The sequence below is a fragment of the Meleagris gallopavo genome, chromosome 2 (genome assembly GCF_000146605.3).
Source record: "Meleagris gallopavo isolate NT-WF06-2002-E0010 breed Aviagen turkey brand Nicholas breeding stock chromosome 2, Turkey_5.1, whole genome shotgun sequence".
Taxonomy (NCBI): domain Eukaryota; kingdom Metazoa; phylum Chordata; class Aves; order Galliformes; family Phasianidae; genus Meleagris; species Meleagris gallopavo.
Window position 1 is genome coordinate 66,680,714 of NC_015012.2, and position 22,624 is coordinate 66,703,337.

Genomic DNA, 22,624 nt, shown 5'->3' on the forward strand with positions numbered 1-22,624 from the left:
GTGAATCCCAGTGAGGAGGCTGAGGTCAAATCAATCTTGCCTACATTAGCAGCTTAGCAATTTTCTCAGCATCTATAGAAAAGCTGGCGGTGGTCACTTGTAGTAAAGGGAGTGCTTTACTGGTGTGGGCTCTGTTATTTTTTTTTCCCCTGGCTGCCTGTGTCCAGCCATAGAGATGTCAGCGTACTTACAAAAGCATGGGCTCCATACTGCTGGGTTTTCAGCTCTGGGGGAAGTGTTGTCAATGCAAGATACATCAGAATAGAGGATAACCTAAAAAAGGGAGTAATTTCAAAATACGAACCCAGAAAAATGCCTAAGTTTGAATTTTGGCAGGGTGGTAGCAGATGTCTGATGAGCCTCAGTGCACTGTGGATGGTATAGTTTGTCAAGTCATGGGTGAAACTTCTTGTCTTTAAGTCAGAGATGAGAAATTCTGGGCTTTTCAACGTGGGAGAGCTGAATCTGTCAAAATAGTTTCATTTTGCATCTACGAACTGTGAAAAGACCTGTCTTCCTTTTTTTACTTTGCTTGTAGTGTTTCATCTCACCCCAGCCTTCAGTTGCATGTATCTCCTTGCTCAGAAGGCACTGGGTTTTCCAGTGAAAAGGTGACATTTCATTGCCACCCTCTGCCAGGTCATAGCAGGGGGGACCAAAGGGAGCTAGTAGCCTTCTTCTTCCATGAAGGGTAGGCTGGGGGCTGGTGACACTGAGAAGTGAAGACCCCACTGATGCTCACCAGGAAAGAAAGGGGACAAGTCTGGGAGCGGGTACATGGGCAACCCTATCCATCCATGCAACCCAAGAGAGTGCCAGGCTGCTCCTGGCAGCAGAGTAAGCTGCCTGAATCATGGAAAAGCTCAAATCTATTGTGTTAAACCAACATCCTCTGGGCCAGCCACAGTGTTTTGTCATTGTGGGAGCTTGCCCAAAAAGCCTGCTAGAACAGCACAGAGGCTGCAGTCTCGGGCTCTCAGAGGCTAAGAAAAGCCAGTACTATGGCTGAGTCAGACCCTCATAGATGTATGTAGTGATGTGGTCTTCACAGGATGTGTGCTACCTTCCCCCACCACCTTTGTCATCAGAAACCAAGGCAGGCTCTAATTTGTAAAACCTGTGGTTGTCTTGATGGAAAGGGGTGAGAGAACAGAGGGATCCCCTCAGCCAGGGAGCTGGACACTGTCTGTGGGAGATGCATCTCTCACTGGCTGAGCTCAAAGAAACTGTACGTAACACAGAGGAAGTCACTGAACCTGAATTTTCACAAGCCATTAAATATGGTAGTCCTTCGTTTTAGGTGTCCAATTTGAGAGAGTTGACTATACAAAGTGACCCCTCTGCTATAGTCAAATAACATTTTGCTTGAGAAAAAACACCCTGAGAAATCTTGGCACCTAAAGAGAAATTTGAATTCCAACTTCTTTATTTTGTTTCTTCTCTGTTGTGCACAGAGATGTCACATCCCTGCCCCATGTGGGTTGTGCGTGACACAGGTGCAGCTGGTGAAGCCTTCAGTTGTTCTACTGCTGGGCCCACCAAAAGCAGGGAGCTCCCACCAGGGAGCAGCCAGACCTGGCCAGAGCTGGAGTGCGAGGCTAGTGACAAAGGTGAAAGTAAAAGGAGGGCTGTCCTGGCCCCATCCCATGTAGGACAAGCATCTTTCATCCCATGTGCTGAATGAGGTACTGTTCTTGCGGGAAAAACAGCATATGGTCCTGCTGAGGAGGGCTGTTCCTTATGGGAAGATAGATTTAGTTGATTCTAGTATTTCATAACTTTTAGGTGCCTGACATTCAGGAAGACTAAGTACTTGGTCCTCCACTTGGGTCTTAACAACCCCATGCAGTGGTATAGTTTTGGACAAGAAAAGCTGGAAAGCTGCCCAGTTGCAAAGGTCTTGTGGTACTGGTCAACAACTGATTGAACATGAGCCAGCAGTGTGCCCAGGTGGCCAACAAGGCCAATGGCAGCCTGGTCTGCATCAGAAATAGTGTGGCTAGCAGGACTAGGGAGCTGATTGCCCCCCTTAGATATGGCACTGGTGAAACTGCACCTTGAATACTTGATCAGTTCTGGGTCCCTTACTACAAGGATGTGAATTACTTGAGTGTGTGCAGAGAAGAGCAATGAAGATGGTGAAGGGACTAGAAAATAAGAGTTATGAGGAGAGGCTGAGGGAATTGGAGTTGGTTAGTCTGGAGGAAGCTGAGGGGAGACCTCATCACTCCCTACAGCTACCTGAAAGGAGACTGCAGTGTTGAGCTCTTTTCTTGAGTGACAGATGATAGGATGTGAGGAAATGATCTCCATTTGCACTAAAGGGGAACTTTATATTGAGTGTTAGGAAGAATTTATTCATAAAGAGATTGGTCAAGCTTTAGGAGAGGCTGCAAAAAGGAGTGATGGAGTCCCCCTGTCCCACATAAGAAATGTGTGGATGTGGTACTAAGGGACCTGGGTTAGTGATGGGGTTTGGTAGATCAGGTCAGTGGTTGGAATAGTGATTATGAAAGTATTTTCCGACCTAGACCATAGAATCATAGAATTGCTCAGGTTGGAAAAGACTTAAAGATCATCAAGTCCAACCGCAATGATTCTACTATTGGAACCATATTCACATTGTTTTAATGTGTGGAGAAGAGGATGTCTGCGAGTGAGTGAAAGTTGTATTAGCATTTTGATTCAGGCAAGGTTTCTACCAGATACAGATGGATGTCCAACACAATACCCATTTATTTCCAGGCAATGTGAAGTGAAGGCCCACTCAGTTTCAGCATACTTTGGAGGACCCAGCCTTTTAATCGTGTGTAATATTCCTGACAGCAGATGAGATCTCATATATTATTGTGTTTAAATCTGGAATAAGTTGCTGACCAGCTGTGGTCTGTGTGAGAAATCTTCTCTACTGATAATGGCAGTTCCAGCCTGCAACCCACATGTGGGTCAGAGGCAGGAGCAGGGACTAGCAAAAATCCCTGCTCTACCTTGGGAAGCCCACTCTGCCCTGCAGTGTTTTTGTACACTTGTCCCCTAACAGCACAGAATGTTCGGGGCGAAGTGGCTCGTTTTTCAGTGTGCGTGTCAGCTGAAGTTTCTTTCCTTCTGTCTGCACCCAAGAGGTAAATTAGTTAAGCAGAGGCATGAATTATTTGCATGCAGCTGAGGTGGCAAATGTGTTATCTTAACAGCAGAAAAGGAAATGGTTCTCTATAGATTATTAGTTACTGAAAAAGCAAAGACATGTCTTTTGTTGCTGCCACACCACTGGTCTGACTGTTGAGTAGATACAGATCAATATCCCCCCTTCCTCCTTGCCCCCCTTATTCTTCACATTTTCACTTAGGCTGAGGTGAAGAGGTTTCACTTTAATTTATGTCATTCTTGTATTGCCAAATGTCATGCCAGAACAACCGAACCAGGCGTGATCTGACTCTGTGTTGTGTGCTCTCACATGCAGTGCCCTCGTGGGAAAATGCTGAGAGAAAATGGAAATTTAAGCTCTGCACCTAGCCACTGTGGTTTTTGGGTTTCTAATAGTGCTTAGTTTGTAAGCTCCTTGGGGCAGAGAGAGTTTTTGTTGAGTTCAGTGCAGTTGTAGCCCGTAAGTGAGGAATTCTGAACTCTGCAGTACTGCAGATAGTAGTACCAGCAGCCTGTTCTCTCTACAAACAGAACAAATACACACTGCTGCGGACTGGAGGATCTCAAAGCAAGGTACAAAAATTGGTTTTACATCACAACTTGTACAGGCCTTGTACATATTCTACAGATGAGTCGGGTGCTCTATGGGAAGGTTAACTGATTTGTTCCAGACCTTGCAACAAATTAGTGAAGGGAGCAAACCAGAACCAGCGATCTTGGCTCCTGGGGCACTGTTCTCAGTGCAAAACTTGCTTTGGCCTTGAAATACTGAAATTTCTAGAAAGAAAAAAGTCTGTCTTTATATCTCCATTAGCAAAAAAACTTGAACTTGGTTACTACATTGTCATGTGTAGGTGTTTAGCACTGTTAGAGTCTAGATTGACCTAAACAACTCAATTGAAAAACAAATGCATTAGAAATGGCATCAACATGCATGCCTGGACTCAGATACCCCAGACAAGGGGGAAACGAAGAGCTATGGCTGAATTCTGTGACTGGGCTCACCTCTGAATGTGTGTTTTTTGCAGTCAGACTCCACATGGATTTGAGATGTTCCCTTCCTTGTATTCATGGCTACTGTGCAGAGGGAGTCCGTAGGCAGGAAACAGGCAAAAGAGAATTAAGAGTTAGGATGTTTGCTTTTAATTGGGCTTTGAAGAATTTTGCAGTGGTGCCTGCTGCTCCAGGAGAACGGGTTGGTGGTCAGGGGAGGCCCTTGTTCTCCAGTCACCTAAATTTGGATGAGCAGCTGAGGTATTGAAGGCCACCAAGGGGCCCTCCGTGCTGCTAGCACTTCCCTTCCCTGTTTTGGGAGCTCACTGGGAATCATCCATGCTGCATTGCTCCAGCACTGCAGCAGCCGCGCATGCTGGGGCAGCCGTGCTGCGGGGGCTGCTCTGCCCCAAACCCTGGGCTCGCTTTCGAGTGTGAAAAGTGACTGTGAAGCAACCGACACAGTCATTCCTGAATGTTGTAGCTGCGGGAGGGGGGGAGGGAGGGGTTTTGAAAACCTCAAGCAGATCTGAGGGAGGGAAGAAATCTGCATATTGCTCTTAGCTGAATGTAGGTCATAACTTCATTTGAGAACCATTCAGATATTTTACAAACAGGCCTCCCAGAAAACTCTGGTGTCTGACATTGAAGGAGAGAGGCAATGGGGTGGGGGGCATCTCAGGAGTGCTGCATTGACCTCCTGCAGATCCAGAAGAAATATTTGGCATGCCATCATACTCCTGGATAAAATTGCTGGGGATCTGGTGAGGACAGAACTTCCAGCAGGGCTGTGGAGGGCACCAGGCCACAACCATAGAGCTCATGGGGACAGCATGGGGTTACCTTCTGTGGGAAACAGGCTCTGGGGGCTCTGAACACCCACAGCAACAGGACTGTGCCCTTGCAGGACCCCAGGCAGGAGGAATAGGGATGGAAGACATGAGCATAGCCCAACAACCTCCAGCACCAGAACCCAGCGCCAGGTCCTGAGAGTGTGGAGTTTGGGACAGTGGAGATGTAGGAGAAGAGCTTAAGCACCAGGGTCTCAGCTGGGCTCCTTCAGGGCATCTTAGGGCAGTGCTGAGGCTGCAGATTTGGAAGGAGTTTAGGGCCCTGCTGAGCACTAGGGCTGCAGTAGATTGGGGGTCTTGGTTGAGGAAAGGTCCCTGACCATCATCTCACTCACTTGGCTACATTCAAAGCACGTTCTCTCAGCTTGCAGGAAGGTCGGGCGCATTCTGAAGCTGTTTGGATGCTGTGTTGATAAGGCGAGAGCAAACTGTCCCTGTGGCTCCTGAGAGCAGAATCAAACTGAAACTCACCACTCAAAGTAGAAAACACATAACACCACCCACAGCTACAGACATGCACGACTTGCTGCAGGACAGGTTAGAAGAGGAGCCTCGTCTTGTACCCTTGGCTCTCATTAGAGGAAAGTAAAAAACAGCATACATGGACAAGCTGGTGACTGCAAGCACCGTGCACGTTCTCTCCTCAGCATTCAGTTGTCTTCTAATGGCTTATTAAAAAGGCACATTTTCACTTTTCGAGTATCCCTGCTCCTTTTCGCACCTGCTTACAGTTTCTGCACCATTTTTAACTTTTGTTTGTTTCATGACCAGTTGCAAGCCAGGTGACAGCCCTCCAAGGAGCCACCAGCAGCAGAACCCCAATCCTTCTCTACTGGTGAGGGCCATAGGTGCTTACAGAGGGCTGTGAGGCTGACGAGGAACAGGTCTGGTTCACAGCAGCCTGTGAATATGCACAGAACCTGCCCTTAGAAAAATGTGCCTGAGTAGGCTAAGGACAGGGGAAAGCAAATGATCCCCGTGGTTTGCAGAGGGACAGTTCTCATGCAGAAAGTTTTGCCGTGAAAACCTGAAAGAGTCTGGGAACAAGGACCACAGCCCAGTTAGTCCTGTGTGGGTTTCTGTCTGCTACACTCATCATCCTGCTGAGAACTCTCTCATTTAAACTTGTATTTAATGGGTAACTCATCTGGGAGATGCATCAGTCCCCCATCCCACCCCAACAAGTGACCCCTTCAGCACAGGGAAAACAGGGATGAGACCTCCAGCATTTATTTTGCTGTGCATGTTTCAGTGCAAACCCGATCGCTGCACTTCCCCTTGAAGTGCGGCCACTTTGGGGCTGGAATGCTGTAAGGAATCTCACTTGGTACTGGGATAAGGAAATGATCAAGGACTTGCCTAGTCACAATTAATGGGGGAAAAAAAAAAGAGCTGAAGGCCCTTATTAATCATTGCACAACGAGGAAGTCATACTGGTTTGGCTCCCTTCAACTGAGCTATTTGGTCACACCTACCTAAGTGTTTCGGCATCCCAACCATGTCCCTGCACACCTGACAAGGTGAGGGCCACCCACTACGCCCACGTGGCACTGGGCTGCCTGACCCTGGCAGCCGGGCAGGGGCCTAGCGCTCAGAGGCCAGCATCTCCACGTAGGGGTGTGCCCTTCCATCTCTGGGCGATGGTTTCTGCCCCAGGCCGTGTTGCTGGTGTCTGTGCATCACAGTGCACGTCCTATAGCTGGTGCTTGATGATATGGAGCATGCAGCCATAGGCTGCAGTTATTGCCACCATGGCCACAATGGATGTGAAACATGTCCACATGAGAAATGAACTGCAGCAGCTGTGTTGCATATAGGACGTCCCTTTCTCAGCATCTCATGCAAACTAACCTGCCATTTCTGGGTAAGTATCGAGCCTTTGACAAAATGTATACTTCTCTGTTCCTGGCAGGACTGGTCAGTGCTTCTCAGCTAAAGCCTTCTGAGTGTCCAACTGTGCTCCACACATCCCAGCCCCTTGTCTTCACCAGCCCTGACCTCACTGCAGTGTCGAGTACAGGAGGGAGTGCCGCAGTGGGAAGGGATGGGGCAGCCATTTGGGGGAATTATTGTCAGCCACCTCCAACACATCAGGGAGCTTTTTTGAGGCTGCCACTGTGGCTTTTGTTTGTCAGATACCTGCCCTGTGACGGGTGCGTTCCGCAGCCCCGCCACAGCCACTCAGCCCCAGCTCATGCAGTAATTAGCCAAGTGCTTCCTGGCTGTCTTTAATTATGGTCAAAACTATTGCCCTCTAATGTCATGCTTCCACACAAAAGCATAGGCCTGGGCTCCGTCTCACAAGGAGCACGGTCCCAGCACGTGTTGGGATGGCTCCACGTACCCACAGCTGCTAACTGAACATGACGGGCTCACGTCCCATGGGCGAATCACATCATCTTTTTCAACCTCACAGGTGTAATTGCCCACATTCGGTCTTCCAGGTCATTATTAGCTGGCCTGAATGATGGGGCCCTCCTCAAAGCTGTGTTTGATACAGTCTCAGCTCCCATGGTGAGGCAGCTCAGCTGGCAGTGCCACATCGTGTTTGGTCCCCCATTTCTGTGGTGATGGCGTTGAGGTACGCCTCAAGTCTGCCAGCCCCAACCAGCTCCAGTGGCACACGGCTCCACAGCGCTGCATCCAAAAGCACAAAAAGCTCTTAGTTTTTGCCCACAGCCCATGAGCTGTCCCGGTGTTGTCACCATCCATTGTTGACCCCATGTTTCTGGTGACAACAGTCCTTTGGTGACTTCTAACTGGCTGTGGTCTGCCAGAAACAACAGCCCCAGCTGCTGTGCTCGGCCTCACGAGGCTGTGATCTATAACGTGCATTGTCTTTTTATGTAATGCATTTTATTAAACATCTTCTAAAGCTTACAAGTGTCCCTAGGACATAACTCTCCAGCACAAAGTACTGCCTTGCCAAGTAATGAAATATGATTTATGGCTGTAACGGTTATCCTGTTGTTTTTTTTTTTTTAAATTATTACAGCAATAGCTCTGTTGAATATAGGAATATAACATGCTGCATTTGGCACGTTTATGACAACAGGGCTCTGGTTTTCTTAACTCCACAGCTCTGCATTGGCAGAATGTCAAATTCTTGAGACAGATGTTTAAATGAATTTTAAGAGGACAGTGAAATACTTTTAAAGCATCGTACGGCGCTGAGTGTCTCAATATGAGACGGCACATTATTCCTGTAATGTTCAGGTAGAGGAGGCCAGCACATGGCCTTTCTGGTTCGGATCTCACTGCAAATGATGGGAGAAGCAAATGTCGAATTTGCTTTCAGAGGCATCCTCACATGTCGTTACTTTTTGGCTGGGGGTTTTGGGGCTGGACACTTGACCTCCCCCTTAGGTTTGGTTCGTGTTTGCATCTCAGTGGCGAGCAGTAAAAACAGATCCACATTTGTTTTGAATGCCGTTCCCACCACGCCGATACAGGGCTAAGTGGTCTCATGCTGACATTTTGAGTGTGTCATTGTGGTCCCAGTGGTTACAGTTTCAGGCCAGAAATGACAATCATTTGGAAAAATGTAAATGAGAACACTAGTTGTATATCTTAGAGGCAGATAGTGCTCAAGTATTTCCATTGAAACATTGAAAAAATAATTAAAAAAAACAACTTTTTTCTAAGGTATTGGCTACAAGAGCGTGCCATAATGAAACGCAATCAGGGTGTTCAGTGCTGGCATTGTTGTTCACCACTTTCAATCATGGAAAATCGGAGCCCACAAAAGCAGGAGTCAGCATTGTTGGAGACATCATCGCCGTCAGCGCACAGTGTGCTTGCGGCCGGGAGGGGAAGGCACCCTGCGACGTGGCTGTGCACGCACTCAGTGCAGAGACATTGAAGACAAGTGAAGCATCAGTAAAGCAATGAACACTTATATTTAATTTACATTTGACAATTTGCACATAAATAATGATGTAAACCAATACGTAAACATATGATAGTTTGTTGTTCTAGCAAAGTAAAAAGCCTGTTAACTTTGGTCAGAGTCTTTCTTAAGAGAGACAAAAAAAAAACCCCAAAACACTGTTGATTGTTGCTACATTCACATGTAAAACTTCTAAGGGAAGGGGGAAACAGTAAAGAAAAGTAACAATTCTTAAAGCTGATGCATATAAATTCTTGTAAAATTTGTATCAAACACAAGAAAGCACTACAGGCAAACATAGGAAAAGTGTGTGTCCAGTGATAGAGTAATGATACTTTGGTTTATCCTACAAGTAAGTATTATATTTATGAACTATTGCTACATTTAAAAGATGTCAGCCTCACAAGTTGCAGGAGTGGAAATGTAATGAACTGTAGTCCTTCAAAAGCTGTGTGTATGTTGGGATTGTTGAACCAAAGGCATTAAAATAAGATTCCACGGGAAAAAAAAAATCACCAAATACTGGATTGATGAAGTGGGACACCTTACAATTTATAACAGAAACAAACAAACAAAAAGATACACCTGGAAGACTGTGCTAATGCTACCGAGACTGATGCGAGTTGGTGATGCAACTCGTTAATGGCAGGGTACAATGAGACTAAGGTGCTCGCTAGAGCTCACCCCCACTGACTTGCAGCCTACCCTTCACTGTGCTCTGCGCTCACACCCTGCGTGCGTAGTATTTGGCTTCTTTTCAGGTTCTTTTGGTTAAGTTTTCTGCTTGCCTGTTCGCTGCCCACCCGCCTCTTTCCCCCCAGTACACACTGCCAGGAGAGCCGGGCTCCGAGGACCCCAATCCTGCAGACACGGTTCCTCCCCCTGACTTTGCCCAGACTCCCCACGTGAGTGACGTTTTTCACATCAGGCGTTTGCAAGTTCGGGCCCTGCAAGGACAGCCCTGCACGTGTGCTTGCAAGCGATAAATGCCTTTGTACAACCTTTTGGTTTTGAGGTCATTGGTAATATGCAAAACTGGATAACATCTGATTTTCACACTTAGATGAAAAATAGGTTTTATTACATGGTTTGGCTCACAACTTAACTGGTATAAATATATATACATATACATATATAGTATAGTGGTATAAATATATCTATAAATATACATGTACTCTTTGCTATACCTCAAATGTCACCATATCATCTTTGGGCTTAGCAAAACAAAAAGATAAAGGACGTGCATTCTATCTTTCTCTGTGCACATTTTGGTTTCTTCTCTAAAGTAGCAAAGCATTTAGATAAAACAGCATTGTCTGCACCACTGGACACAAGCACTGAGGTAATTGTTGTTCAACAACTTTGCAATGCCCTTTTCTTCTTTAATTAAATTAACCACAAAATGTACAAACACAAATACTGAGAAAAATCTGAGTCGTACAGGAAAGAAGAAAAAAAAAAAAAAGATGTATGTGCCAGAAAAGGACTTTGTTCCCCACTTCTACACCCAGGCAAAGCGGGAGAGAAAAAACACATGTAAAACCAAACCCCTTATTTCTCAGGGAATCCGACCATTTTTTGTATCCCTGGAAGGCTCTGGCCAAAAACAAACCAAAAAAAAAAAAAGAAGAGAGAGAGAGAAAAGAAAGAATCCTGCCGAAAATCACCATTGAGGCAGAATATTAAGAATATTGGTGTGTTTGCTTTTAAACCATTACTGGAAACAAAAGCGTGTAAGTGATATTTTATTTTGGAAGAGCCGCTTTAAGCTGATATGTTCCTTTGGTCATAAAGTTACGTGACAAGGTGTGGGGCTATAGCTGTTCTCTAAAAACCTATGATATTGTCCATGCAGGTGTTTGCTGTGTCACATCTGTTCTGGGTAGAGCTGCAGGTAGAAGAACCTCCCTGCCCTCAGAGAGGCTGGGGCAGCGGTTTTCTTCTCTGCTTGCTGCTACCTTTTCTTTTTTTTTTCTCCTTTTCAATCCCAGTGGGGTGATTTGCACATAAAAGTACCCAGCATTTTTTTCAGACTGACTTATCTAGGATTCTGTATGTCAATGTCCAACTTTGGCAATAGAAAAAAAAACATTTGTTTAAAAGACATTGGTACATAAAACATGGTTACTGAAACCCCAATCTTAGGTTCTTAAAACAGATGTGCAGAAAAGAAGTCTATGGAGAATGGCCATAAAACAAAAAATAAAAACACTTAAAGTAAAAATTACAATGAATTTTCCAGTCATTGTAAACATTTTTCTAATTATTGCTTTTAGAATGATAAATTGCATAATAAATTATGAAGTACTATCATTGAAAAAATAATTATGGATAGATGATTGTCTTTTAGTAACTGGCGAGGCAACACACAGTCCTTTGCCTCTTTTTATGCCCTGAGAAAACAGTAACTTTGGAGTTCCTTCTTTCAGCTGGAGAAGGTAGGGAAACTACTGTAAGCCAAGATTGCTTTGCAGCATTGAAACTATGTACAAGCAACTGCTACAGGCACCCTGACTTGCCAAGTCATAAATAAAAAAATCACTTTGCCAAAAAGTCTTAAGGGTCCATTGGTTCAACTGTTTCTTGCTTGACCTTTACAGGTAACAGAGGTAGTGGGTGACCGTGAGGCAACTTCATAATTGACATATCTGAAGACTCGTAAAGGTTGCATCCTGAGGAGATAAGTCCGTTTCCCAGGTTCCTCTGTAAAGATACTTTGAGATTAGCTCCTTCCATTTCCCTTCTGAGCACGGTCAGTATATCCTTCTCCACGATGGACGTTAGGTCAATATTGTCCTCCACCTCTTCCAACTTGTCGGCATTGTCACTGATGTCGAACTTCTCGATCTCCTCGTTGATTCGGTTCAGGTCCTCCATCGAGAGGCCGGAGGCGGGGGCGACAGGGCAGTTGCCCTTCAGGTGGACCTGGAGGCTGCAGAGGTGAATGTAGCTCTTGTGGCAGTGGATGCATTTGTGGGGACGCTCCCGGGTGTGGAGACGTTTGTGCAGCTTCAGGTGCACAAACTGGGTGAATTTGGCTGGGCACAGCTTGCACTGGTAAGGCTTCTCTCCGGAGTGGAGCCGCAGGTGGGTTTTGAGATTGCTGGTGCTGCTGAACCGCTTGTGACAAACCTAAGGGGGGGTGGCAGAGAAACATTGAGTGAGTGGGAGGGGATTTTATGCTTTAAATCAGACACCTAGGAGGAGATGGCAGGATGAAGCAGCGGCTTTTTATATCTTCACACTTTCTCACCAGAGGAAAAAAATCCCCAGCTTTTCTATTTTAAATATTGCTGAATAGCATTTTGAGTGTGGTGATGGCAAAATTGTATCAGGCAGATGCTGCCCTAGCAGGCTGAAGGCAACCATGCTGTTTCACAGACACTGGCACAACAGAGCTGGAAACAGCTGTGACATGGATGTGAATCCTGAGCAGTTGCCAGTTTGTCACGCAGCTCGCCACACGGGCTGTGCACAAAGGGCAAGGAGGGCATGGGCCCTGCTCTCCCATCAGACTCCAAGGGAAGCTGTCTCTTGTGTGTTACATACCTGACACTCATGGGGCTTCTCTCCTGTGTGTACCAGATAGTGCTTCTGGAGGTGAGCCAGCTGTGTGAAGCCTTTATTGCAAGTCTGGCATTTAAACGGTCTCTCTCCGCTGTGTACTCGGAGGTGCACCTAGGGAGAAACAAAGCAATTAACAATTGGCAGTTTCCAGTAACGCAATGAAAGTACTTTCAGATGTTTCCTAAAGTTAGTAGAAGCCTCTCACTGCCAAAATGCACTGCAACCTAGTTAATTAGGTGGCGTCAATGTTAAGGAATTGTCTCTGCAGCCATGCTTTCTTGGTGGGGGATCAGTATTAAGCCCAGACTGATCAATAGCCTGCCAAGCACAAGAGCCTTGTCCCTGATTTTCCTAGAAAACCTACAGGGAGAAATCGGAGCCTTAGTCTTAAGTCTTTACCACCTACCTTCAGATTCGAGAGCTGGCCAAAGGTCTTGGAGCAAACGTTGCATTCGTACTTGATCTTCCCGTTCTGCTTCTTCAGTGGGTACGGGAGGGTTTTGTAACCAGTCACATTCCTCTTGCTTTTAATGAGATTCATGGCTTCTTCACCACCGGTGGCAGCCAACACCACTGAGGTAGGTTTAGGTTGCATTATGTGTTCTGAACTGGCTGCTGTACCAGCTGTGGGTGACCCGCTGGTGGGGCTGCATGGCTTGTCCTTCATGCTGGCAGCAGCGCCCGTGATAGAGAAGGCACTGTTAGGTGCTGGTATGAGGAAGTCCCTTGGATGATCGGGCTGCAGCAATCGACGGCCTCCTTCGCTGGGCAATGAGCTGGGGAGTGTGGTGGGGTTCAACATGTGGTGGGAAAGGCTACCTCCACTGAGCAGGTTGCCATAAAGGGGATACATCCGTGGGAAGAGATTGAAATTGTTGATGCCGTTGATATTGTTCAAAGCGCTCAGGTTATTACAGCTCATATTGAATGGAGGTAACAGAAACTTGGGGTAGTGGGGGTTATAGGATGGCAGAAAGGCAGATGGGAGGTGGCTAGGGGGGGCGTATCCAGGATAAGAACCCAATCCTTCTGAGCCATAGGATCCGTTCAGGTATGGATATGACTCTCTGTGCTCTTGGGAAGTTGGTGCCAGAGGTGAAACTGTGACCCCTGGGCTGCTGTGAGGGCTTGAACTTTTTAAACTTTGGTCTGGACTGCTTCTCCCGGAAGGACTTGGTGTAGTAGAGGACTGGATGGGTGAGTGAGTAATGTAGCTGGGTCTGTCCATCCCATATGCTAAGGAAGCTTTCAGATAGTCTTCTGGAATGTGAGGTCGGATCGGGTAGACAACTCGAGGGAAGAAACACCTCTCTGGGCTATAGTTCTTACGCAAATCATCCAAGTCCTTTTCTGGAGTAACCGGTGAAATGTTGGTCTGGAAGAAGTCTTTTCCTTTTGGAGGACTGGATTCCATTTTCAGGATTTCTTTCACACTGTGCTCCTTCTTTGGGACGCTCTTCTGATAGAGCTCATCTTTATCAGCACTGTGCTGCTTTGGATTAACGTGGGTTTGTGCTGGAATACAAAGACAAGGTAATTATTATTTAGATAAGCCACCTTCATTATCTCTTTTCAAAACACAATCTAACTCCTACAAGCTTAGTGGGAAGGATGGGCTACTGCCAGAGATAAAAACTCATTTAATTCACAAAAAAATTAACTTTTGTGCAAAAAAATGCCTGCTAGTATGACTGCGTTAACAAAAAAAAGCATTGTTAATTTAAGGGATAACTACTAGTTTGTACACATCTGGACAATGATTCATTTGCAGAGCGACAGTCTCCATTTTGCAAACTGATTTCTCTGTACTTTCCCCTTAAATTCGACCATCTTCACTGCTGGTATCTCTTCAAGCTGTACTTCCAGCAAATGTAGTAACAAGCATTTGCTCAGAGTACAGGTTTACCAGAAGGACTTTACAGAACACAAGCTCCCAGAAATGTTCCTCACTAAAATAACAAAGCATGACAAATCGGCTTTTGCCAAACCGCAGCAGTCACTTCACCAGCCAGTTCAATTACTTACAGTACCAAAAAGCCCATGGCTGGCTAGGATGAAAGCCTTCTTCAAAGAGAAGGTATTCTCCATCAGTAAACAGATCATTACTCATTAAATATACTGCTTGGGAACATCTACAACAAAGCAGACTATTTACTGCAGATTTCTGTGGCATTCAGTCTATGCAAAACTCCTCTGCTTACAGCTGTACTTTATAAAAAAAATGCTGAAGCAAAGCAAAAGAAAGCAAGACTGGTTGGCTCCAGCTTAAGTTGAAATGTACTTAAAAAAAAAAAGAAAGAAAGAAAGAAAGAAAGAAAAAAGAAATGTGCATTTAGAAGGAAATAGAAGCTAACATCCATTTGGCTCTGTTCAGCACATACACACTGTTTGTTTGTATTCAAAAACTCTACCTTCTTATCTGGACATAACACAATACAAACAGACCACTGGAGGATAGAAAAAGAATGTTACTTGTATCTAATCTCCCAAAGTTAATAGTTATATAATCACAAAATGATGACTTGTAAGATGTTTTATTATAGGGGAAAAACTACAAGAAAGTTTCATATTAGTGGTTAGCTATGTGCAAGGCTTTCCATCAGGAGATGCAAGTCAGTGCTGAAGGTACGTGACTTGAAAGTATCGCAGCCCTTCTGCCAAATTTCTGCTTTTGTGACTGACAGCTCTTCCTTTGCTAACTGGGCTGAGAAACAGTTGTTTCTAATTTCTGACGGACCAGCTAAACCCAGTGAGGAAGATGGAAACAGGCAATGACCACACCGCTTTCAATGCAGATTCTTTGCTTCACTATTCACTACCCTCACGGAATCTATCATTTGGCAACATTACCCTATAAGGCAAAGAAACAGCCATTTATTAAACGTATCCAAGAAAACAGCTGCTTTCAAAACATGTTCCTGCTCACAGCAACCCGCTTTTACAGTAGCATGTTTTTTGCTGGCAGCAAGCATATCTAATTTGAGATATGCAGGCAGATTGTCTACGTTCAAGTTGCAACAGAATGCAATCGAACGTAGACGTGGTCAATTAAAAGTATTTATGATCAAATACAGGACGTGTTGTACAGCAAGCACATGTGTAAGTGTGCAGATGGCTTCTCAACTACTTTACTCAATGTTAATGTTTAATTCAGAGCTGTTTCAAAAATATACTGACAACAGGTCGTGTTGTCTGACATTAGAAATCATCCACTTTTCTCCTGTCATTTTGTCCTTACTCTTTTCTAAATGCTCACTCAGGTTTTGGGGGAGGACATCTAGGTCTGCTAGGTTTAAGAACCCCACACTGGCACAGCGGATAACGTTATCTCCATCTCGTTATCAGCTGCCTGTCACCACGCCAGCGTCTCGGAGCAAACATTCCCAGTGACGCTATCAGCAACGGGATCGGAAGTATTGAAAGCTGGGCGGGGGTGGGCTGGCAGAGGGAGGGACTTGTGAAGCCTCACAGCAGAATAAATAAATATCACCTTATCAGGCCGCTATCGGTTTCTCCGTGGGGTCTGTCAAGCAGGAAGTTCAAACTGACACTTTTCTTTTTAAAGAAAAAACAAGACCTGGGGGAGGGGAAGAGGAAGGAGAAGTGCCAGTGCTGCTGGAAAAGTGATAGAGAAACCTAGACGCCTCAGCTGGAGGAAGGGCTCTCTCACTGTCACAAGGGTAAAGCTGAGGGTGGGGAGGTACGTGCCTGATGTGATGGAGAGAGCCTGTCAGGCGAGTCACAGAGAGGAAACTCACGCAGAGAACTTAACTGCACAGCTGCCCAACGGCCCCACTTGACAGACAGATAGTGGCCCTTTCTTTCCCTTCAGAGTTCCCAATAAAGCCTTCCCTCCTATTAATTTTCACATTAATATTTCACAGAAATAGCAACATTTAAAGATTATTTTCCAACTCTTAACTGTGACAGCTCTCTTTAGCTTGGAGGTCATCTTTGCTCCATAAATCCCCTCCTGACTTTTTCCGCTATTACCTGAGCCCAAGAAAGACTTGGAACACCAGAGATCTAAATACAAACAAGCGTGTCAGCACCATGTAAAACAAGAGAAGGTAATGCCAGAAGCCAAAGAGAAGTTCTGATGTTTTATGCTGAACGTGGATTTAAACCAGGGCTGAAACTGATCGAGAGGTTTATAACCTTTCTTACTTCTCTTAAAGGAGCCATGCTTCAAAGTTAGAGATATTTGCTTGTTACAAATGGATTTTTTTTATCTTGTGATTTTAGATTTAAGTTGTTACTAATCACCATGTCTCTCTCTCACCATGCTTCTCTCTCCACTCCACTCCTCCCAGCACACACATATATAATAGATAAAGGCACACAATCTTCCAAGATCTGTACTGTTTCTGTGGTCAGGCAGGCACACAGCAAAGAAGTTAATGACAAAAGAAGAAAAGAGAGGAAAGGGGACAGAAATTCTGTTACTTTTAAGTATTAATGAAACGTGAGCGGAAGGGCTGCCTGAAGTCACTCCAGTGTGGGTGTTCCAGTTACAGACGGCTGCCGTGGTGTTGGTTTTGCTCATTACCTGAGCTCCTAGCTATAAGCCTGAAAAAAGCTTCATAAAAACAATGATCTGTTTTTTCTAAAGACTTGAAAAACGGTTGTAGGTAGACAGTAATTTCAATAGTAATTTCAGGAGTGAAATGGTACTGAACACTTTGAGTGGTGAAGCTTAATTACGCCGATTCACATTTTTTGATCTAAATTAAGCACACTTTTGCTAGTAGAAAGAGAACCTCGAAGTTGTGAAGTAGGCAAAACAAAGAGTGTTTCCACTCAAAATGAGAGTGGAGACCAACATTTAGAAGTCTATAATTTGATCATCTGTTTTCTAAATGTGTCCAAGGCAGTGTGACTTGCCTTTGAAAACGTTTTGCTCAAAGAAGGACTTCAGAGATGCCATCAAATAATCCTGAGTATTAAGTCAATTTCAGCCCCAAATTCTGGTTTTGCAGAGAGAACTTTGTATACAATTTGAAAATCATTTTCCTCAGCCCGTTTGAAGATTCCAGTAGGCACATTTTAAACAAATGCAGATGTTTCCTTTCGACCCAAACAGAAAAGCTTTAATACCAGAAAGTGAAACTGACCATAAACAAAAGGGAAAGCAAAGAGCATGCGTTAGCTAACGACAAATTTATGAGGGCCAGTGTAACGAAAGCAAGAATACATTGCATTTTAAAACCAAGCATTATAATCTTCACAGAATACAATAGATTCAGTAAAACCTCACAGAAACAGTTCACAAAATACAAAAAATTGTCAAGTGTTTCCCAAATATGCAAACTGTCTTCCCTGAACTCAAACTTCTTTCTGAAACTTGACCAAAATAAGATGTCACCTGCCTGTGCTTGACTGATGAGACAAACATGACATGAATAGCAGGAAGTTGCATCACATGATTGCAATACGTGAACATTATTATCAAATAGTCATGACCTGAGTCAATGCAAATGTATTTTGTTTTTAGAAATAAAAAAACACTATTGCCCTCTCCACCCTTCTTTTCAAAATAAAGCTGTTATGATAAGTAGGAATGAAATACTAGGTTATGTGGGATCCCTAAACAAATTTCCTCAGTTTGTTCTCTAATCCAAACACCTCGAATATCATGGATAAACAGTCGATTCCAATGCAATAAGGCTAAGAAGCACACCTAAAAGTTATCAAAATTGAGTATTTTGGTCTGTAGGACACAGTAAACTTGCCATCACACTTAAAACAATTTACTGCGCAACATGACAATGTCTGATGTCTCAAATCTTGATGAAAAATAACACTAGCAGCCTCAAAATAGGCAAAAAGAAAAAAGGAATGTGTTGAAACGAGACTCAGCTTCTTCCCCCAGGACGGAGTGGAGACTTGTTTCTACCACAGTTGTGCAACCCTTGCAGGCACCCCAGCATCTACTCGAGGTTGGGTAGCTTCAATCAGAGCTAATCATGGCCAAGAAGGTAGGTGTGTGCTTCAGTGTCTGAAGGACTGGGTCAAAGGCCCCAGTTCAAGAAAACACAGAGGACACGGTTAAACCCGTAACTAAGAGCATGCCTAATTGCTGTCTTGGATCTAGATGCTTTCTTTCTACGGTGCAAATGAACTAACGCTGGAGAAGTTACCTTTAATTTGGAAGTTTGCTGTTACAGAGGCAAGTAGATGTTATATGTGGATGTGTAAATATATTTATGCACCAAAGTGGTAGTTCTCTCATTTTTGAGGCCACTAATTACAGGAAATAATGCCAGAGAAATTCTCTGATACATTTTTTCCCTGGAGGTCCATCCCACTCTGGTACTTAGAGAGGATCTGAGGTGCTGAAGATTAGGGCTGTGATCCCAAAGGCCCTGCGGCACCTAAAGCATCTGCCTATAGTTTAAGCTGGTAAAACTGAGCTGACACTGGATATTCTCCATCAGTGTGTATCCCAGGCCACTCTTCATCTCCACCAAAGCCTTCTGCATAACCAAAACATGGCAGAGGGATGGAACGGGGGCCGAACGCACTGTGGTCTACCAGTGCCACTGTCCTACGCTTCACTAGTGTGTGTCCCAGCAGAGAGGAACCCTGATGGGATCTACACCTCAGCTTTGCCTTCCTTTTCCTCAGAGGATGCCAAGACCAGCAGCCAGGAGGTGGGAGAGAGGCGATGCTCGGCTGCTCCTCCGAGAAAAGCCATGCCACTTGAAACACCAAATTATTAGTGATTCCCTCAGCTGGAAAGAGCTTTCCTGAGGGAGTGGCCAGTGGAAAGGTCCCTCAAGCACTGATCTCAGCCTCCACGACTGTGTTAAAGTGTTTTGATGGGGCAAAGCTCCATCTACAGCCAGAGTGTTACGTGAACAACTTGGGCACAAGCCGCCTGCAATTCAGTCAGATTAACACACAGTGAGGAGGCCTGGGCCAAGCTCACGCTACAAAGAGAAGCCGCAGAGGCAGCGGGGGTGCTTGCTAATTTTAAATTTAACTACAAGAAGTAGTCTAGGAGGAAGGGGAAGAAGAAAGCTGCATGGTGCTGACATTTGCTTTAAATTCATCTGGTTCCAGTATTAATGTTAGAAAAATATCCCCACCCGCACGGCTGCTACAGGCCCTGCAGTGAATAGGCATCTTTGAGAGAACTCTGGACTTTTTTTGTGTTTTTCTTAAGAAAGGGCACCAAAATGCTAAGGGTCCTCAATTCTTTGCAGTATGTGAAGGGTTTCTGGTGTAACAGTAAGCCTCAGGCTTGAGTGTGTTCATCATAAAGACAATGGAAAAAAGATAAAACTGAGAGAGCTGTTACTGTCAGTGGAAGATGCTTAAAAAGCTGATAAACTTTTGCTCTTTTCTCATTTTCTTTATGTGAAGGGGTTAACATAAATAAGTAGTTTCAATAATTATCTGTAAAAGGAAGAAGGGATGCTTGAACCTCAGCATCTAGAAAAGCGACCCTTGCTAATGTTAAGACTAAGCAATACAACTGTTGCTCAAGATCCAGTCACTTCTAGGTATTAAACCTACTTTTATTAGAATGGGACATTCTATCTGTTCAAACAAACCTCATTTTGACATGAGTAAGAGTAACTGGGTAATTTGTTGACACTTAGCAAATAATACATTCCTTACTACTTCTGTAAGGTTACCTAAGGTGACAGAAGATGTAGGAAACTATGGCTGTATTTGTGTATCCACCCAGTTAGTGACCAACCAGCTCTAGCTAGATCTTTGCAAGCTCCCCATCCATGGGAACCCTCAATAATGTTGACTCGTCCCACCTGCAGGCCCCACTGGAAATCCAACACTTCAGCACGTCAGGAAATAAACTTGCACAGCTATTGGCAAAATGACATGCATGCAAAGATGACAGAATCAGTGAGATATTTCTTGAACAGGGAATATAGCAGCACAAGACATTTCCCCCACTCCCTTCTCTTCCTCTTCCTTAAAAGAAAGCAAATTTTCTTCTACAGTGTGTTACATTTAGTAGTGAAAGACAAAGACCAAAATCTGGTGAAAGGGAGACATTCATGAACGACAGATGTACTTTTGCTTAATTTCAATCTGATGTCATTTTCATGATGCAGGGATGTATTTTAGCTCTAATGACCCCCAAAGTAACACTGATATTTTATAACGCACTGTTTGTTGCCAAATAACGGTAAATAGCCCTTTGTATTAAACAAACAAACAAACAAAAATCTGATTTCATTTTTGCTTCAAGTTTCAGCATTGGCGCTGGCAGGACAAATGAATGCTCTGCTCAGTCTCAGAGCAGCTAACTGGAGGCAAGGATGCCTAAGAACTGAATAAGAAGTCAGCAGGAATCGCTCCTCCTCTTCAAGGGACTCTGGGTGAGATGCCATGCAGTGATTAATGCTACGAGTAGAGCACTGAGGCTGGAAATGGTAAGAAACCACAGCGGAACCCAAAGATAAACTCCTGGAAATACCTCTTCCCCCGTGCTATTATTTTTGAACAGAAAATGAAAGCTGCACTATGCAGCCAAGAAATGAGGACAGAATATACCAAGCAGAGAAACCAGATGAGAAGAACACACAAGGTTTGCTCCCAGAAGATAAGTAACCTTAGATGTCAGGCCTGAAGAACATTATATAGTCAACATATATTTTGTCAGACACCTAGACAAAGTCATGGCACACAGCCACTTCCTTGTACAGTAAGGGCAGCACTTTCAGAAAATGACTGGACAGCTTTTAGTATATGCTATCAAAGCAAATTTTTGTCCAATACACTATGAGATCTGGACTTGAAAGTCTATGTGTGAACCAACAGCTACAGTTCTAAGGAAAAGGATATCTTCAGGTTGTCTTATCCAAAATTTTAGGTAATACTCAGTTGCTGTTCTATAAAGAACAGTAACTGTTGAGATTTTTAGTAATCTGTTTACATTTGTATAGGCACAGGGAACTCATTCTGCTGTGTCTTTTTTTTTTTTAATTCCCCTTTTCCACTCCAAGCTACCTACTGTGACACAACAGATGATGCAGCTGTGTAATTATAGAACTTATTATTAGATCATATAGGCAGAAGAGACATTACTAGCATTCTTTGTTTACACTGTAATGCACTTACTGAGGTTCATCATTGTCAGCTCTCTGGAGGAGGGATAGTGCAGTCTCTCTGCAAAGTCTCGGCAATACCACACAAGCAGTTCTTGGTTGGCTAGGGATGGGCTTGATAGTGTAGAAGTAGATGTTCATTCCATTCTGACAGGCTGCCAAGTTCTGCTCCTGAACTGAGTAGCCAGGGTTTACATAACGCATCCAGTTGCTCTTGTCCTCATTAAATCCGTCAATGAAGTGGTGAAGCTCACCGCTTGAATAGATCTGGAACAGAGAGGAAGTGCCTGTGAGTATATATATATATGCATGATACTCAACATGCATGCACAGCGTCCACAGTGGAAAAATGGTAAGTTTAAAAAAAAAAAAGAGAAGCTTTCAAGCAAAAACTGAGCAGATATTACTGAAGTAAGAGTTCAGGCTGGGTTTCTTCCCATTCCAATTATGATATTCTCTGTTTTAAGAAAAGAAATGCTTATTCAAAGGCAAGTATACACAGTTACCTTTTCCATTTCTGCTCAGCTTGTGTAGCTCTGCTAGCATGAGCAAATCAGACACAAAATCTGAAACACAAAGTACTCTCCCTGCCTGAGTCCTTTTCCTAGTGCTATGATCAACAACTGGGTGATACTAATGATTGCAGGTCTGAGTGCATGCTTGCATTAATGCTTTGAGTCACCTGTGTATAAGACTGACTGGCTGTGCTACGTCAGAGTCTTTCTCACCTTTTTCTATGGCCTCTGTACTTGCAGTTTCCTACCACCCCCGCCCAAAGGTTTAAACTATGCAAACATCCTCCACCCCCCCCAGAGTCCTAAAGCAACACTTGCTCACAGTTGGACTGTAGCCCTTTTGTAAGAAGGCTGGGCGAGGCAGAGATGAACTTCACTTGCCATAACTCAGCGAAGACCTGGAAAGGGGCCAGTCGATGAGAAGTCACTTTTCCTATCAAGGGACACGCTCTGACTTGTCCATGGACGGGAATGAATATGTGGAGCTACACACTGCTCTGTAGCTTGGGGGAGAAAAAGTCCCAGCCACTGGGAGAAGCTACTGTTTCTTAAAGTGGGAAGAATAGGAGAAGTACTAAAAAAAAA

General features: G+C 44.4%; 1 protein-coding gene across 1 annotated transcript in view; it reads right to left on the bottom strand.

Annotated features, from left to right (window-relative positions):
• Positions 1-9,049: 9,049 nt before the first annotated feature.
• PRDM1 (PR/SET domain 1) overlaps positions 9,050-22,624 on the bottom strand; it is a 690,597-nt gene continuing 677,022 nt past the window's right edge. The window contains 5 exon segments of the mRNA XM_031552520.1: positions 9,050-12,009; positions 12,427-12,555; positions 12,851-13,959; positions 21,538-21,628; positions 21,630-21,791. Of these exon segments, the coding sequence (XP_031408380.1) occupies positions 11,434-12,009; positions 12,427-12,555; positions 12,851-13,959; positions 21,538-21,628; positions 21,630-21,791 (2,067 nt within the window). The 3' untranslated portion in view covers positions 9,050-11,433.